Raw genomic sequence first — 13,565 nt, 5'->3', positions numbered from 1 at the left:
TCCATATTGAACTAGAAAAGAAACAATCAGTGACCCAAGGAATGACAAGATAATTAATCTCCACAAAACCCACTCCAAATTGATTTCCAATGAGTGGAATCTTTAAGGTGTTAGTATAACTTGGGAAAAATATGTCCTAATTTTATCACATTTGCTAACAATTTTAATTCCATTTACAAACAACTATCTCAGAAAAACAGGCTTTTTAGTGTGCTTCTCAACCAAATTGAAAAGTCGATTCTAAGCATCATCCTCAGCCATTTCTTTCAAAAACTACCAAGAATTAACCTGTTGGCAAATAAAAAGAGAATCATCTCACTAATTTTATTTAACCAACTTTTAATAACCGTTTCTTAGAAGCCTAGATATAGAGCTGGAAATAAAGGTGTGGAGAATTAGCTTTAATCTTAGATCCACTTGTTAAATTTTTAGTGTAAGCGTTTATACTTTAGAAATTACCTAGAAATCTACAAACCAAGACTTGATTTATTGTTTTGTTGGTAATCTCTAGACTTAAAAGTGATGGAAAAAATGAAGATTGAACTTGAAGTGTCTCCTGCTTACTTTTTCTTTTTCTGGGAGAGCCAGTAATTAAATCATCAGCACATCACTCACTGCAAAGGACCCTAGAGGCCTAACCTTACTCCCTTTTGCACGGAATGGAGGATATGGGAAGGCTTATTGAAAGCCAAGGGTGGGACCAAAACTGGGTGGGACCCCCTGACTTAAGCCATAGAGAGATCCTGGTGGCCCAGTGGATCTGGGGTCAAAAAGATCTGAGTTCAAGTTTAGTTTCAAACTCTTGCCCATAGTTGTCGTCACTTCACCTCCATTTCCTTAACTGTAAAATGGAGCACCTACCTTGAAAAATACCCTGAAGATCAAATGAAATCATATGTGTAAAGCACTTAGCACAGTGCCTGGCACAGTCAACATTTAATAAATGTTTATTCCTTTCACCTCCCACTAGAGGAACTGGGGTCAGTTTTGGTGGATAGAGGGCCCCGATTAATAACATCATAAGTTGTTGCATTATTGAAGGAGACCCATGGTCATCCTCTTTTATTCGCAAACATGTTCCTGAAGAGTTGCATGTAAGAATTTTCACAAATCTGATTATTTTAGATTCCTTGGAGGAACTTACTATTTAAAGTATCTCACAGTGAATGCTATTGCCAAGACAAAATCTTTTTTTGCAGTTCCATGATTTATTTACTTAATAATGTCTTTACTGGATTTCCATGAGATGAGAGCCACTTTTAAGGCTCAGAGAGAAATGTGCCCTTTCATTTCTGAATTTTTGGATTGCTGCATTCTGCTTTTTGAAGAGCTTTTTAGAGAGAGGAAGACCCTGGTCTGTTAGAGGAAAGCTGCTTGGGGGCTGAGGCAAGCTGCAGAGATCACAGCGCTTTCCCTTTCCAAGAGGCAAAAGGGCAATGCTTGATAAGAGCGGGGAAATCATTGGATTTTTGAGAAAATACCTACTTTTAGAAAATACAGAAAGGGTTTTTTTCTTGTCTTTCTTTCCTGGGGGATAGGAATGGGGGAGGGGCTGAATCTTTGGTTTCATCACAGTGGATCACTCTCAGGGAGAAATTCCCTTTATCGATGGCAGAAACGCATCTCTTTTTTGCAGATTACAACTATGTCCTGAATTATGTGTGACATTTAAATTCACTTGCAATTTGGGGCAGCTGGGTGCCTGAGTTCTAATCCAGGCTCGGACTCTTCCTGTGTGATCCTGGGCAAGTCACTAACTCTGTCTACCTCAGTTTCTTCCTCTGCAAAATGGAGATACTTAACACTTCCCTCCCAAGTTTGATGTAAGGATCAAATAAGGAAATAATTCTAAATCACTTGGCCCAGTGCCTCCCTGAGTAAGCACTACATAAATGTCTTATCTTCATCATCACTGTCTCCTCCTGGAGAAATAATTGCTAGTCTACAGGGGGAGCCCACCCTGTCCTACCCCTCTGCTTTAGAAGCTGTGAAATGGCAGTGTTTGGAAATTAACAGGGGTGGGACGGAGGAGTGGGCCTGGGTCTCAGGCTGTCCGACTCCCATGTCCGTGCTTTTTCCATTAGACTGATGCCAGCAAGCAAGCCCTGGCTACTAGAGAGTGTCAGACAGACAGACTCCAGATCCCTTGGTGTGTTTGAGCTGGGGTAGGGGCGATCTCTTCCAGCCCTGACCATCGAGAGTACCATTTTCCCCCAAAGTTAAAGATTTTGTTTTTGTTTTTTTTACTTTTTTTTATCTTCAATAAGTTTCATTCAAGAATTAGCGTTTTAGTTGCAAAATTCTCAAACAAGTTTTTAAAAAAGGACTGCTGAAATTTGAAATTGTGAAGGAAAGAAATATATTTACGAAAAAATAGAAGCTAACAGTCTATTCAAGTAAATTCTGAAATTCCAATGGCCTTCAGTTTAAGTTACATTTTGAATGCTGTTAACTCTGCTTGTCCTAAATTACATAATACACTGATTCATGGCAGAGGGACTCAAAATATTTCCTGGCCAGATCTCTATGGAAAAGAATTTTTCTGAAGGGAGTATATTTCCCACTGATCTCATATGTTTCCATCAAAATCTCACTACTGTTTCTCGCCATACCAAGACTTTTTTCCTTTTTTTTTTTTTTTAAATATGTGAAAGTTTATTTTAACTTGCGTTGAAAGGTGGTGATGTTATTGTTGCTCCGTAGTTTTAAAGTTGTATCTGACTATCACTCCCGGTTGGGATTTTCTTGGCAAAGAAATTCAAGTGATTGGCCATTTCCTTCTCCAACTCATTTTACAAATGAGAAAATTGAGGTAAACCGGGTGAAGGGACACAATGCTGGTCAGTGTCTGAGGTCAGAGTTGAAGTCAGAAAAATGGGTTTTCCAGACTTCAGGCCTGGCTCTCTATCTACTGTGCCGTCTAGTAGCATGTGCTGAAAAAGTACAGATATTCAGAGAAATAAATGACCAAGAGTCTGAAAAAGAAAGTGGGGAAAAATGAGGATTTTATGTTGCTGTATTGTCTCCAGTCCAGTCTAAACTAACTGGGTGGTTAAACACCCAGCATGTATGAAGCACTGGGGTCTCCCAAGTTAGCTTACTCTCTGATTATAAGGATGGGACATTGGGGGAGGGAAATAGCGTGCAGAAGCGAACAAGTACCTAAGGACTGTTTGGGGAGGACCACACTTGGTGACCGGGGCTGGGGCTGGAGAATGGTGAGCCAGGATGATGTCCTCAGGAACAGCTTGTCCGACATGCAGGATCTGTGATGTACTGGGGGATTGGGAAGGACTTTGGTGCTCTCCAGGAGAAGACCAGGAGCTGGATCTGACCCTCGAGCTAGGAACACTCTTAGAGAATCCCTCTCAGCTTCTATTAGGGGGTGGTTAACAATGGGGGAGGGGAGCCAGGAGCCCCATGGGGGGCTTTTTCAGCCTGAACATGGGGCCAGTCTTGGAAGCACAGAGAAGCTTCTTAGTCCCTCTTCGTGATTTCCATTTTATCCTGCATTTAGACTGTGAGTTCCCTGAGAGCAGGAACTGTTTTTGTTTTTATCTTCTGGGCACTAAGTACGGCAAGCACTTAATAACTATTTATAGACTGACAGGGACACATGGTGGAGACGGGACGGAGAGAGGATCGGCAGCGTTACAGCTCCCGTTATTGGCCAGGTGTTAATCCCACCCCAAGATGTATCCACACGTGTAATGTGTAATAGACATTTCTGCATTGTAGGACTCAGCTCATCTGTTTCCTCCTCAGTTTTTTTTTCTTCTTTAGCCATGTATTTATACAACTTTGCTGCTGTTATTTACTCAGTGCAATCAACTCGTTTCTTGTTCCTTCGTTCTCTTTATGGCGAGGTCCTCAAGGGCAGAGACTAAATTGTGTCTTTTTTGTATCCCTAGCACTTAGCCCAGTGCCTGGCCCGCAGTAGGTGTTAAACAAATCGAAACTGACTGGTTTCGTGTCATCCCAATTTTTCTGCATTCTGTGAATTCTTTGGTCTTTATAACTCTCTAATATACATGATTTTATCCCGCCGGCCTAAGCCCATAAGGATCAGCACCTCATTTCAAAAAGCGTTTATTAAAGAACTTCTGAGTGCTGTGAGTTGTGCTGGGCCCCTGAATCTTAGGGGCTTTCACAGAACTTACATGAACAATTACGTTACCATTTCTGATAGTCAGAAATTAGGGCTATGAATCAGTCCAGAAACGTTTAAAGCACATTTTTTTAAAAGTAATTATCAAAATTATTCCTGCCAGACACATAGTAAGCACTTCATAAATGTTTGTTGATGACAGAAACAGTTGATATCTGATTAAAATTATTACTATATTTAGCCTAAATATGTGAATTTTTTCAAAAGCTTTGGTGATGTTTATTAATTTATTCCTTAAAAATTAATTAACTGCTTTTCTGCTTGAGATGATTCTGGGCATTGGGAATTACAAAGACAAAGTAACACAATCTCTGACATTAAGAAACTTGCCTCTCCGGAGAGCCAAGTGGGTCAGGCTAGGGCAGCAGGGTAGGGCTTCATAGAAAATTCGAATGAAGGGGATTCTGAAAAGAGAAGGGGAGGAAGAATGAGGGAGAGATGACGAGCTGGGGACCTTCGGGTTGGCTCGGTGGATAGAAGACAGAATGTGGGAAGGAGAAATACAAAAAAGGCCAAGCCAGAGCTTGACTGGGCAGGACCTTTGTCACCCAGATGAGGGGAGGGCAACTCATTACCCACATTTTACACATGAGGAAGTGGGGGCAGACAGAATAAGTGACCCACCAGGGTCACTCAGTGTCAGGGTCACTGAGGGTCTGAGGTCCAGATTCTGCTGCCTGGGGACCTGAACCAGCAGCACCAAGGCAGGCAAGAATGGTCCCCGTTGTTAGGAAGCCCCGTTGTAATGGGGAGACAGCAGCGAACATGGCTTTCTCAATAGCTATCTTATGCCCACTGGGAATGGCTGAGCAAACTGGGATACATGAAGGTAATGGAATGTTATTGTTCTATGCAAAATGACGAACAAGCTGATTATAGAAAGGCCTGGAAAGAGTTACACAAACCGACACTGAAAAAAACAAGCAGAACCGGGAATACAGTGTACACAATAATGGCCAGAATGTGCAGTGATCACATATGAAAGGCTCAGTTCTTCTCAGCGATTCAGTGATCTAAGGCAATCCCAATAATCTTTGAGTGGAAAATGCCATCCACATCAAAAGAGAAGTGTGGAGACTGGATGGAAACCAGCACGTGCTATGTTCAATTTTTTTTCCTATTCTGGGTTTTTTTCTTTCATGGTTTTTCTCTTTTGTTCTGATTTTGCTTTCCCAACGTGATTCATAAGGAAATGTGCTTTTTAAAAAATAAACGTACATGTATAACCAGAAGAAAATAAATTTTTAAAAAACAAATGGGCATCTCAAATTTTGCAAATTTTGTAATGAGCTAGAATTCTGTTTTGAAAGCTGCTAGCAAATTATATTTTCTTTTCAACTACTAATTATAAGGACAGAAGTATTGTCATTATCAATAGTTTATCACTGACATTCATAAATCCTTTGATAATTAGAATGTTTAAGTGTACAAATCCATCCTAGATGTGGAAAAAGTAACTGTAGAAGGTATCAAATTTTTTTTCTAACAAGATCTGAGGATCATTTAATTTTTTTAGACTAGAAAGGGAACTTAAAGGGTATCAGGTCTAATCTCCTTCTCATTTTATAGATGAGGAAACTGAGTGTCCAGAGAGATTATATGATGTAGCGAGTGTCGGGTTTGCCTTTGAATCCAGGAGTCTTACTATATTCCACTGTACTAAACCTTGCTGATTTTTTTCCTAATAGGTTCTTCCATACTGATCATACAAGAAAGTATTATAGTGGCAATGAATAATTTGAACCCCAGGGAAAATCCTAAAATCCTTGTAACTTTTGAGCAAGATCTTATAATGGTTTCATTTAATAATAGTTTATCTGTTAGGAGAAATGCAAAAGTTTAACCTGAGATGTCTGTTGAATTGTTTCATCTAATAATAGCGTATGCTTCTTTACATTTTTCTCTCTAGGTTACATTTCGGACAAGAATCTATCACTGTAATATTAACAGCCAAGGAGTGATCTGTCTGGACATTCTAAAGGATAACTGGAGTCCAGCCCTCACCATTTCTAAGGTTCTTCTCTCCATCTGCTCACTTCTCACAGATTGCAACCCTGGTAAGTTGGCCAATTCATGACAGTCCGGTCCACTGCCCTCCTTTTCTTCTTGTGAACCATTTTACATCTCCGTCATGTTTCCTGCCCTTTCCTAAATTGGGTCAGTTTGTTAAACTCTTCATGGATTATTTCTTACTGTATGTGTTGGGGATGGGGAAGAGCATTGATTATATAAATTAAAGAAAAATTCCTCCAGAAGGGAAAGTGCATTTAAGGACTACATGATAAGAATACATTAACTGCTACAGCCAAATAATAAAAATTCAAATTGAAGAGCTTAAGCCTTAATTATATACCTAGGAGAAGATGCAAATTTCAGAAATGTAGGCTATTAAAGTGTGATACAATCAAAGAGCAGCAGAGACTGAACCCTCCAGCATTCTCCCAAGGTCTGGAGAACTATCTGACCAAAATAAACAAATAGGGAAAATCCCACTGACCAGGCTTTCTGGATTGGGAAAGGCTGAGAGAGACAAATAAGGAAGAGCCACTACCTGGGCAATCCAAATGCTATTCCAAAAGCCATCCAGGCTAGCTCCAGGGTAGTCTCCAGATTGGCTTTCAGAATATGATCCCTTCTCTCTCTTACTGTCTTCTAAGAATTAAAGAACACACCTGCTGGTCCATTTCCCACTGTTCAGTTCTGCTTAGGAAACTCTTTGTTCCAAAAGGACACCTAAAATCCAAGGTGGGCTGAAGCTAGTTCACACCAGCTTCTCCTCGCCCACGGTTCAGTGTTCATCATGGAGCATTTACGTCTCAGAGAACAGCAAATGCTCCAGATAAGAGCTGGATGTGTTGTTTTGTTAATTGCCTTGACTGAGAGATTGCTGGAGTGATTCCACAGTCTTGGGTGATAGCAAGCTCCCTTCATTGACAAATCTCTTGTTGGGTATGGTATACAGGAGACTCTTGATCTGCTAAGTCTGACCAATTCAGAACTTTGATGCATTTCTCTGATATTTTAGAAAGCTTAGAGGGGTAGAAACTGGGCTGGTGATTTCATTGGCATAGGGTCATGCTGCCAGAATCATAGAAACGGCTCCCTGTCGCCATATATTGGTATAGAAAATCACTCCTTCACTTTATCTTTGCTAGATGGTCTTTTTATTTCTTTTGTTAAATATTTCCTAGTTACTGAGTCGAATTTATTTATAAAAATAAGCCATGTCTCAATTGATAAATGATCAAAAGATATAATCTGTGCCCAAAGGGTTATAAATTCATGTGTATCCTTTGGCCTAACAATATCATTACTTGGCATGAATGCCAAAAAAGATCAAAAAAAAAAAAAAAAAGGAAAATGATCTATGTATACAAAAAAAATTCATAACATCTCTTCTTAGGGCAAAAAAGTGGAAATTGAAGGGATACCCATCAATTGGGGAATAGCTCAATAAACTGTGGTGTGTATTTATGAAGGAATATTATTGTTCTGTGGGAAATGATGAGCAAGATGCTCTTAGGAGAAAAGAAAACCTGCAAAGTCCTCTATGAACTCAAGCAAAGTGCAGATGCTACATAAAAAGTAATAGCAATGTTCTGGGATGACCAATTGTGAATAACTTTACTATTCTCAGTAAAACAATCATCCATGATTACTCTGAAGGACTTAAGATGAAAATCCTATCCATACCCAGAGAAGGAACAGTTGTGTCTGAATACAGATTGAAGCATTTTCTCTTTCTCGCTCTATTTCTGTTTTTGTTTTTTTTTTTAACTTAATTTTTCTTGAGGGTTTTTATTTTCATTAGGGGGAGAACTATGTTTTTTTTCAAAATTATGGAAATGTTTTGCATAACTTTATAAGTAGTTTATTAATTGTGGGTTGGGGATAAGGGAAAGAACTTAGAATTCAAAAAATTTTAAAACAAATGTTTAAAAAAAATTTTGTTTTGAATATAACTGGGGAAAAATATAAATAAAACCTACATAAAACACACACCAAAAAATATTTCCCAATTACATTTTAAACTGATTCTGATGGACTCAGTCAAGAGTTTTGTGTATTATGTGCCATTAGTAGTAGCTATAATAATAAAAGCTAATGTGTGTATAGTACTTATTGTGTGTCAAGTGCTATGATAAGCACTTTACAGTTATTATCTCATTTGATTTTCACAACCACCCTAGGAGGTAGGTGCGTCACATGGGGACACAGAGGCAGATAGATTAAGTGATTTGTCTGTAATTAAACAGTAAGTATCTGAGGCTGGATTTGAATTCAGGTCTTCCAGGCCCAGGTCCAGTGTTCTGTGCATTATGGCACCACGTGGATGTCTAAAATAACAAGACTATATAGTCCCCGACCAAAGTCCCACAAATTTAAATTTAATGGATTCTGAACTCATTGGGTTTTATTAATGCTAAGGAATGAACAGTATCATGGGACCAGCAGCTCTCAGTGTTCCACAATTTACTCAGCTTTGACTTCTTTTTTAAAGGCAGAAATCCTCACACTTTGATTATTTGGCAAAGATTCTCTGATTTCAAATTGCCCGGCTGCTACTATTTTTGTATCCAGTACAATTTTGATAGTTTTCCTTGGCTTCTTTCCTTAACTCTCCTCTCTATAGCATGCAGCCCTTTTAAGAAATTATTTTTATTTATTTTCTTAATCTTTCTCAATTGAATGTTTAAAAAACTTAATCATTTTTTTTTAAAAATTTGAATTCTAAATGCTTTTCCTCATTTCTGCCTCTTCTATCTCCCTTAAAAAAGCAATTTCATTTTAATTATACATGTAAAGCCATACAAAACACATTTCCATATTAGCCCAGTTCTAAAAGAAAACACAAATAAAATAAGACAATAAATATAAAGGTTGTTTTTTTTTTTTTTAAAACTTAATTTTTCTTGAGGGTTTTTATTTTCATTAGGGGGAGAACTATGTTTTTTTCAAAATTATGGAAATGTTTTGCATAACTTTATAAGTAGTTTATTAATTGTGGGTTGGGGATAAGGGAAAGAACTTAGAATTCAAAAAATTTTAAAACAAATGTTTAAAAAAAATTTTGTTTTGAATATAACTGGGGAAAAATATAAATAAAACCTACATAAAACACACACCAAAAAATATTTCCCAATTACATTTTAAACTGATTCTGATGGACTCAGTCAAGAGTTTTGTGTATTATGTGCCATTAGTAGTAGCTATAATAATAAAAGCTAATGTGTGTATAGTACTTATTGTGTGTCAGGTGCTATGATAAGCACTTTACAGTTATTATCTCATTTGATTCTCACAACCACCCTAGGAGGTAGGTGCGTCACATGGGGACACAGAGGCAGATAGATTAAGTGATTTGTCTGTAATTAAACAGTAAGTATCTGAGGCTGGATTTGAATTCAGGTCTTCCAGGCCCAGGTCCAGTGTTCTGTGCATTATGGCACCACGTGGATGTCTAAAATAACAAGACTATATAGTCCCCGACCAAAGTCCCACAAATTTAAATTTAATGGATTCTGAACTCATTGGGTTTTATTAATGCTAAGGAATGAACAGTATCATGGGACCAGCAGCTCTCAGTGTTCCACAATTTACTCAGCTTTGACTTCTTTTTTAAAGGCAGAAATCCTCACACTTTGATTATTTGGCAAAGATTCTCTGATTTCAAATTGCCCGGCTGCTACTATTTTTGTATCCAGTACAATTTTGATAGTTTTCCTTGGCTTCTTTCCTTAACTCTCCTCTCTATAGCATGCAGCCCTTTTAAGAAATTATTTTTATTTATTTTCTTAATCTTTCTCAATTGAATGTTTAAAAAACTTAATCATTTTTTTTTAAAAATTTGAATTCTAAATGCTTTTCCTCATTTCTGCCTCTTCTATCTCCCTTAAAAAAGCAATTTCATTTTAATTATACATGTAAAGCCATACAAAACACATTTCCATATTAGCCCAGTTCTAAAAGAAAACACAAATAAAATAAGACAATAAATATAAAGGTTGTTTTTTTTTTTTTTAAAACTTAATTTTTCTTGAGGGTTTTTATTTTCATTAGGGGGAGAACTATGTTTTTTTCAAAATTATGGAAATGTTTTGCATAACTTTATAAGTAGTTTATTAATTGTGGGTTGGGGATAAGGGAAAGAACTTAGAATTCAAAAAATTTTAAAACAAATGTTTAAAAAAAATTTTGTTTTGAATATAACTGGGGAAAAATATAAATAAAACCTACATAAAACACACACCAAAAAATATTTCCCAATTACATTTTAAACTGATTCTGATGGACTCAGTCAAGAGTTTTGTGTATTATGTGCCATTAGTAGTAGCTATAATAATAAAAGCTAATGTGTGTATAGTACTTATTGTGTGTCAAGTGCTATGATAAGCACTTTACAGTTATTATCTCATTTGATTTTCACAACCACCCTAGGAGGTAGGTGCGTCACATGGGGACACAGAGGCAGATAGATTAAGTGATTTGTCTGTAATTAAACAGTAAGTATCTGAGGCTGGATTTGAATTCAGGTCTTCCAGGCCCAGGTCCAGTGTTCTGTGCATTATGGCACCACGTGGATGTCTAAAATAACAAGACTATATAGTCCCCGACCAAAGTCCCACAAATTTAAATTTAATGGATTCTGAACTCATTGGGTTTTATTAATGCTAAGGAATGAACAGTATCATGGGACCAGCAGCTCTCAGTGTTCCACAATTTACTCAGCTTTGACTTCCTTTTTAAAGGCAGAAATCCTCACACTTTGATTATTTGGCAAAGATTCTCTGATTTCAAATTGCCCGGCTGCTACTATTTTTGTATCCAGTACAATTTTGATAGTTTTCCTTGGCTTCTTTCCTTAACTCTCCTCTCTATAGCATGCAGCCCTTTTAAGAAATTATTTTTATTTATTTTCTTAATCTTTCTCAATTGAATGTTTAAAAGACTTAATCATTTTTTTTAAAAATTTGAATTCCAAATGCTTTTCCTCATTTCTGCCTCTTCTATCTCCCTTAAAAAAGCAATTTCATTTTAATTATACATGTAAAGCCATACAAAACACATTTCCATATTAGCCCAGTTCTAAAAGAAAACACAAATAAAATAAGACAATAAATATAAAGGTTGTTTTTTTTTTTTTTTTAAGCATGATTCAACATTTACAGTTATCAATTTACTCTTGGCAGATGGAAACCATTTTTCATCATGAGTCCTTTGATTCTTTCACAGATGATCATTCTTACAATATTGGTGTTACTATGTACAGTATTCTTCTGGTTCTGCTCACCTTACTTTGTTATGAGTACATATGAGTATTCCCAGGTTTTTCTGAAACCTTCCTGCCTATAGCGAAATAGCATTCCATCACAACCCTATACCACATTTTTAGCCAATCCCCAATCAATGGGAATCCCTTCAGTTTCCAGTTTTTGCCACCACAAAAAGAGCTACTATAAATGTTTTTGAACAATAGGTCATTTTCCTTTTCTTTGATGTCTTTGGAATACAAATTAATAGTGGTCTTGTTGAGTCAAAAGGTAGATACAGTTTTATACTTTTGGGGACATAATTTCAGTTTATTCTCCATAATAATTGGATAAGTTCACAACTTCACCAACAGTGCATCAATGTCCCAAATTTTTCCACATCCTTTCCAGCAAATGTCTTTTTCCTTTTTGGCCATATTACCAATCTCATAAGTGTGAGGTGGTATTTTAGATTGGATTTAACTAGAATTTCTTTCAGCAGTAGTGAGGTAGAGCACTTTTTTCATGTGTGTATTAATAGCTTTGATTTCTTCTTCTGAAAACTGCCTTTGCATAGCGTTTCACTATTTATCAACTGAGGCCAATAAATTTGGCTCCGTTTCCTATATTTTGAACAACGGATCTTGATTAGAGAAAAATGAGATCTTGATTAGAGAAACTTGCTGTAAAATATCTTTCCTGGTTTCCGGTTTTCCTTCTAATTTTTGCTTTATGTATAAAAGGTTTTAAATTTCGCTTAATCAAAATTATCCATTTCTCTTTCCATAATTCCCTCTATTTCTTATTTGGTCATGAATTCTTCTTCTCTTATCCATCTATCTGACAACTATATTTTTTCCATGCTCTCCTAATTATGATATTATGATATCATACTTTATATTTAAATGATTTATCCACTTTGACCTAACCTTGGTATACAGTATAAAATGTAGAGCTATGTCTAGTATATGACAAACTCTTTCTCCTTTTCCTAGCAATTTTTTGTCAGATATCGAATTCTTATCTCAAAAGCTTGGATCTTTAGGTTTATCAAACAATAGATCACTATGGTAATTTATTACTCTATATTGTACTGATCTGTTCCATTGATCCATAATTTTATTTCCCGATCGGTTCTAGATTGTTTTGTTTACTATTTGTTAATATAGTTTAAAATCTGAAACTGCTGGAACACCTTCCCTAACATTTTTTTTTCATTGATCCCCTTGATATCTTTGATACAGCCTTTCTCTTTTCACTTTCCCCTCCTACTCCCATATTGGTTAACATAGGTATCTATTACCCAGTTGAGTTTGTATATTTAGTTTCCCTTTTTGAACCACTTTTGAAGTGGATGAGATTCAAGTACTTTTTGTGTGCCCCCCCCCATTATTTTCCTCTCCACTATAAAAACTCTTCCTTGTGTGAGATAATTATCCCCATCCTTTCTTTCCCTTCCCCCTGGGGTTCCTTCTTTCTCACTTATCCACTCTTTTTTTTTTTTTTTTTTTTTTTTTTAGCATCATCTCAACATAATCTATTCAGTCCTGCATCTTCTTTCTATCCTGCTAACTGTCCTAATAATGGTAAAATGCTTAGAAAATATAGGCATCATCTTCCTATATAGAAAGATACATAGTTTAACCTTATTGAGTTCTTATAATTTCTTTTTCTTTCCTTTTCTTGCTGAGGCAGTTGGGGTTGTGACTTGTCCAGGGTCACACAGCCAGGAAGTGTTAAGTGTCTGAGACCAGGTTTGAACTTAGGTCCTCCCGACTTCCGGGAGTCGAATTCACTCTGCTCTGTCCACTGCGCCACCCGAGCTGCCCACAAGTCAGATTTTCTAGTCAGCTTGTCTTTTCGTCAAAAATGCGTGAAAATCTTCTATTTTATTAAATATCTGTTTTTTCCATTGAAATATTACATTCACTTTTAGTGGGTAAATTATTCTTTATATTCCCAGTTTTTTTGCCTTCTTGAATATCGTATTTCAAACCCCTGCTAAGTCTTATGTGATCCTGACCATGGCCCCCAAGTGCTTGAATGATTTCTTTCTGGCTGCTTAAAGTACTTTCTCCTGACCTGGGAGCTCTGGGGTTTGGTTGTAATATTCCTGGGAATCTTCATTTTAGGATCCCTTCCAGGTG

At 36.8% G+C, this 13,565-nt stretch overlaps 1 protein-coding gene across 2 annotated transcripts in view; it reads left to right on the top strand.

Moving 5' to 3' along the window:
• The window catches only part of LOC127564656 (ubiquitin-conjugating enzyme E2 E2), a 331,735-nt gene that overhangs the window by 286,295 nt on the left and 31,875 nt on the right, over positions 1-13,565 (top strand). For both annotated transcript variants that reach the window (XM_052001374.1, XM_052001375.1), the window contains exon 5: positions 6,078-6,225. In XM_052001374.1, the coding sequence (XP_051857334.1) occupies positions 6,078-6,225 (148 nt within the window). The remainder of the gene's footprint in view (positions 1-6,077; positions 6,226-13,565) is intronic.

Source organism: Antechinus flavipes, chromosome 5 (genome assembly GCF_016432865.1).
Source record: "Antechinus flavipes isolate AdamAnt ecotype Samford, QLD, Australia chromosome 5, AdamAnt_v2, whole genome shotgun sequence".
Lineage (NCBI taxonomy): Eukaryota > Metazoa > Chordata > Mammalia > Dasyuromorphia > Dasyuridae > Antechinus > Antechinus flavipes.
The sequence above is the reverse complement of the archived record's forward strand: the minus strand, read 5'-3'. Positions and strand labels throughout refer to the sequence as shown.